Raw genomic sequence first — 6,000 nt, forward strand, 5'->3', positions numbered from 1 at the left:
AGGTATTATGTCAATGTGTCAGCATTACATGGAGGTGTTTTTATGTCGGCATATACCGTATTGGTCCGAATATAAGACGGCCTTTTTCCCCATCGAAATAGGTCCGAAAAAGTCGGGTCGTCTTATATTCGGGGTCTAGGAATAGGAGACATCGGAGGAGAAGTTTGGAGAGTTTTAGTTTAGTGGTAGTTTAGTTAAAAACGTTGCCTGTATTTCCTCTGTTATTTCAAAATGTTAAAAACATGTTGATAATATTGTTTGATTGTTAATCGATTTTAATGTTGAATCATACTGCACATAGTTCGCCCTTGTGAAACACTTTGTTTTGAAAAGTGCCGTAGGCCTATACCGATAAATACGGTATGTTAATTATTATTATAATTATTAATACAACAGGTGTTTAATTCAATGTGTTTTTAATATTGTTATTTTCAAATAAAATGAAGTTCTTTACAAAAACAAGATCTGGTCTGCAAATCTTTTTTTTCTAAATATGAGTGTTGAAAAACGGGGGTCATCTTATAATCAGGGTCGTCTTATATTCGGACCAATACGATATTTGGAATTGTCATGTTTTATATAATCCCTCTTCATGTCGTTTTTTCTCTTGTAACTGCGGTTCCGAGTCCAGTACAAATTGAATTCTGTTTTTACCAAGATATAATCAAACGTACAATTGTATGTGTTTTAATCACAGATAGGTGTATTGGCCAAACTCAAGGAAGTACATCCTATACAGCCTGTGGAGTTTTAGGTTCAAGAATATATTGAAGAATGGTGTTCAGCGCGGCTAGATGCTAACAAAACCCTCAAAAAGACGGCTTATAAACTGGATTAAATGAAGTTATCTGGTGGTGTCAGTATCAATTAAGGATACTGGTACTGTAATTTGTAAACACTGCTCAGCCCTGCTAGAAGCAGAAGAATATGTGGGTTCCTAACACCTCTGAGTCTAACTGACCTGTTGTTCTCTTGTGAGCCAACTTTAACCTATACAAATATTTTGCTGCTTTAAATCAATCAAATCATTATAACGATACGATACCTTACAGTACAATAGAAGATGATATGATATGGGCCTGGCATGACGATAAAATCCCAATACAGCGATTCTGTGACAATTGATACGTTGCAAGACAGTCGTATTATATTACATCACAATATCTAATTACCTGAAGAATATAAAATGCTCCTAAAAAGGTTTAGTGCAGGATTAATGTATTTATTCACTGCAGCTGGGTGTCTGTTCCCCCCTCTTATATCTTAACACCTTTTCATGGCTGTCTGACATTTTCCAGCTGTCTTCTTCTTCTACTTCTTTTATGCCGCTGTCAACTTATCCTTCAGCCAAATTAACTTCCTTTCATGTCACACTCATTCACACACAGCCATGAGGAGTCATGAAGTGGTGACATGGTTAGTCAAAATGCCAGCCCCTGATGCGTTGAATTGTGTGCGACAATTACATATATTAAGCAAACTTCCTTACTGTCACGGTCCTTAAGGTCTGAGCCCAATTGATTTTTGTTAACCATGAACATAAATGTAGACATTCTGACACTTTTTATTATTGAGGTCTTAAACCGTCAGACATGCTACATCCTAAAGAAGCAGCAATTGACTCTTGCAGGAAATTCATCTCTTTGATTCCTGAACGGAGCCGCTCCAATCTTTCCTCAGTGTGCCAGACAAATACAGCCACAAGCATCCGGCTAAGGCTAAGACTAAACACCCCTGCCAACTTAAGAGACACAGCCACTTACTCTCCCCTAGACTCACACATATAGCCCCCCTGGACACGCCCCCCCCCCCCCCCCCCCCCCACACACACACACACACACACACACCCACCCCCCTTCCAGCCATGTCTCCCACGCGAAACCAGCCCAGAGGACGCTATTAGCTGGCAGTGACCTCCAATGAATGAAATATCTCACACTCTTTCTTTTCTTTTTTTTAATAAGAACAATAAGCACGGATGTCTTTTCCAAAAGCCCTTTATGGAAATTGATTTATCACAAAGGCAAAGCTGAGCGGTTGAAGCCGAGGCATATAGACTGCTGGAAGTGCTTTTCTGCCAGCAGAAAATTCCTCCTGCCGCGGTCCTCATAATGATTCCACCCACTCCAATTCATCTCAACGCCGTCTTGGGTCTCAGCATCGCGGCATGCGGTGAGAAAAGGTTTTTTTTTTTTCTGCTTGGGGTAAGGATTCCTTCTGCGTCCTATTATCCATTGCTATTCTTACTCAAATGTATTTGTGAAGGGGATAATTTTGTTGCTTATTTATTTCCTCCTTTTCAAGCCTGTGTATGAGCAGGAGAGTTCCCTGTTTGTGCATTTGTAAGAAAAAGTCTTCAGGGTACTTTAAAGGAAAAGAAAAAAAAGTTGAGTAATATTTGATAAATAAAAATGTGAAGGGGGGGTATCTTTGGCAACATCTGAGGGTTTGCTTTAAAGCAGCATCTATTTCCTCCAGGTTTCACTCTGGCCTCTGACTAACCATACTCTTTTCATCCTCTCAGTGTCTCTGTTCTGTTACAGAACCAAGATGAAAGCAGCTTAAGAGGGACCACGTAAAGCCCTCAGCAGGTTCACAGAAGTGGCTAAGTGGTCAAGCCATACTGACCTGGGTCTGCTGGTGCTGTACTTTCCTATGGATGGAGAGAGAAAGAAAGCAAGTCAGGGAACAAGAAAGACAACCAGGGAGGAAGAAAAGAGTTTTAGGTAATCATACTTCTCATGGTGCAGGTTCAGTCTGACCTTATGAATGAGTCATACTGTTAATTCAATTATCTGTGTGCTTTATATTCTCTGGACTCGTCAAAACATTTAAAAGAGAAAAACTTAGGATACGTTGGTGCTCTGTTCTTGAGCGTCTTTTGAGAAAATGTAATGGACTCAGCGCGATGATGTCCTAGCGGTTAGGTCGTACCCCAATGTACGGAGACTATAGTCCTCCAAGTGGGCAGCCCGGGGTTCGAGTCCGACCTGCAGCTTACTTCCTGCATGTCTTTCCCCACTCTCTCTCCAATTTCCTACACTGTCCTATCAGTCCTATCCAAATAAAGGCTAAAAGCCCCAAAATAAATCTTAAAAAAAAAAATAAAAAAAAAAGATGGATGATGCGTCTCCACTTCCTGTACAAAGGGAAATACCCCTGTGACGGGTGCTGATATATTGCGCTGGCATCGCAGCGCTGAAGGAGCCGCATTTGTCAACAGAGCTGTCAATCACTGCATTTTACTCCTACCTCAAAACAATACAAAACTAAACTTCTCAAAAAAATAAACACTCAGACATATCTCAGCGTGAAAAGACCCAACTTTTAAAACAGAAACAATGTTTGAGAAAAAAAGAAGTGTCTTGTATTTTTGATTGTATTGTTTGACCAATTGTCCCATCTGCTAACAAGCAAGAGGCGGAGCTTATAATCTATACTGCCGCTGGGCAGAAGAGGGAGCTCTAAATGTTTTTGCTGAATTTTTGGGGAGCTGTCATGCTGTCTTCTATTTGAAACAGTCTGTGGTTTGACTGGCCTCCTATTTAAATAATTACTTCTCCCATGAACACAATCTATAAATATTTCATGTTGACGTTGCGGTAATTGTTTGTGGGATGGATAATGTCGACAAATGTTACCAACCAAAAAATTTAGAATTTTTTTTATGTAATGAAATCTTTACCATTTTTGTTGCATCATTTGAAGCAAAATGTTATAATTAATTTCCAGTAGTTGCATCTCATTTCACATGAATATAAGTGGGCAGAGTCTGTTTGATTAAACCACCCAGTGTCCATAGACTGAAGTTAGAGGTAATATTATCCAGAGGAGGGCTGTGGTGATGAAGAAGATTAGGCATAGTATAAAGTATAAAGTATGCAGTGGCAAATATATTAGCAGCTGCTTCTTCTACTTTGCAACTGCACTCCAAAAATCTATTAACCAGCATTTTCTGGAACTGAACTATTTATTGATGTGGCAAAGAAAGCCCTTTGGTGTGAAATCACCAATTGAAGTGCGAGTGTGTCGCGTTAGTTTTTGGGTGTCTAAGTCGAAGAAAGGAAACAGTCCGGGTCTTACCCTGGGCTTCGGCTTGGCAGGATCTGCAGTCAGGTGAGAGAAAGACACAGTGAGAGGAATTACAATATGAGTGTGTGTGGTGGCTTCCTGACATACAACCTCAACTGTCAACCTCTGCTGGCCCTCATCACGCCTCAGAATGCATAAAGACCACCAGGCGTCTGCTAAGGAGAGTTGTCAAAGACCCGAGCTGTCTGTGTATTCAGGGAAGGTAATGTAGCAGAACTGCACCCTACAAACACTGGTGGCAAAGAGCCGATGCACGGCGCAGGAGTAAAATGCAACACCTGCTAAATACCTGACATACTTATGGGTTCATTAAACTGATCCAAATGGCTCAAAAGGTGCTGTTTCTAAAGAAGAAAGTTTTCCTGAGGGGAAAATAAAGGTATGTACAAATGGATATTTTAGCCTGAGGGTAGGTCAGAGGGTTACCTAATCGAGGGAGATATAATTGGTATGGGATCCGAAATATTTACATCGTATCTCATAGTAAACCAGCTGTTTGAGATCTTGTATTCCAGTTGACAATCTGACATAAATATAGAGCGAGAGAAATGCTCTTTCAATCCACAAAATGTAAAGCGGTTCTTCTCCAGGGAGAAGTGAATGTGCTCAGTAAATTTCATGGAAATCTGCCTTTTAGATTTTGATATTTTGTGGGTAATTTTGCCCTGATGGTGGCACTAGAGGAAAGGTCAGCTAAAAATTAGGATGTATTCTCCGAGGGACATAAATATACACAGCAAATATCACGGAAGTGGAAGCCATCCATTCTCAAGATTACATGTAAAGTACCAAAGGGTAATACAAAAAATAAAAATAAAAAAGTGAAAAGTCTCCTTCTCACCTGTTCTCCCACAGAGTCCCAGTCGACCCAGACACTCCTTATGAGCCCCCAGCCCGCATTTCAGACAGAGATAACCCTGGTTAAAGATGCCCCTGGACACAATAAACCACAGGATGTATTGCATATAGAACAGCCTCCATTATGAGAAATTCCCTGACATTTTGAGTTTTTCACACTTCTGTTCAAGTCTCAAGATAAGAAAACGACCTGAGAAACGTCCTTCAGCTTTTCTTAAGCATAAAACTGATGTTGTCTGTTGGAAACTGAGACAGTCAACAATGTATGAACCATGTCTACTGCAATTAAACGCAGTCTTAAAGAGACATTCACATTTTAGTCAAAAACAGAATTATAGGTCTGAGAAAAACTGACTGAAACCAAAATATGAAATGTCATGATGTTCCTGTCATGCCTGGAATATGAGAGGGATTGAAAGTGTCTTTTCATAAGAACAGAAAAAACCCATCATTGCAGTAACACATGACGATTTTCCCTCCTAGATGAATGTGTGTACTTAGAGTTTGTGGTAACCCTTTCCCAGATTTGAGGTTGAGTGCTGAAAAACACTTTCACACATGCTCTGCACTCACTTTCCACCCTGATTTTGTCTGGACTTTTTGAGCCAGCCTCCTAATAACATGCTGGAGGAAGGTGGGGTTAGCCGATGTGTGCACACAGCAGGCTATATATAATATATACATTAACAGTTAGCTAGTGGGGCAGGAACATTAGCTGTTTTCTCATATGTTCTCCTGAAAATATCTAGATAAATGGTAAACTGACTTGAGCTTGTATAGCACTTTTCTAGTCTTGTGACTACTGACTACTCAAAGCGCTTTTACACCGCATGTCACACTTTCCCGACGATGACTCTACCAACTGAGCCCCAGGAGGAATGCTCTGGATATTCTCCTGACCTGGCTGTTTACATATACCCTTCACAGCGAGAGACTATCCCTGTCAAACAATGAGTCAGGCAATCACCTCCCATTGGCTCGAGGTGAATTCTCCAATTATATTCTGCTGCGTTCTCACATCAGCTCACTCGGACTTGCTGCGGAGAAAAA

At 40.5% G+C, this 6,000-nt stretch overlaps 1 protein-coding gene across 4 annotated transcripts in view; it reads right to left on the bottom strand.

Moving 5' to 3' along the window:
- Positions 1-6,000, bottom strand: part of vav3b (vav 3 guanine nucleotide exchange factor b) — a 53,638-nt gene that overhangs the window by 21,982 nt on the left and 25,656 nt on the right. For all 4 annotated transcript variants that reach the window (XM_065954312.1, XM_065954311.1, XM_065954310.1 and 1 more), the window contains exons 17-19: positions 4,934-5,025; positions 4,084-4,106; positions 2,629-2,653 (exon numbers count right to left, since the gene is read on the bottom strand). In XM_065954312.1, coding sequence (XP_065810384.1) covers positions 2,629-2,653; positions 4,084-4,106; positions 4,934-5,025 — 140 coding nt within the window. The remainder of the gene's footprint in view (positions 1-2,628; positions 2,654-4,083; positions 4,107-4,933; positions 5,026-6,000) is intronic.

Source organism: Labrus bergylta, chromosome 4 (assembly GCF_963930695.1).
Source record: "Labrus bergylta chromosome 4, fLabBer1.1, whole genome shotgun sequence".
Taxonomy (NCBI): domain Eukaryota; kingdom Metazoa; phylum Chordata; class Actinopteri; order Labriformes; family Labridae; genus Labrus; species Labrus bergylta.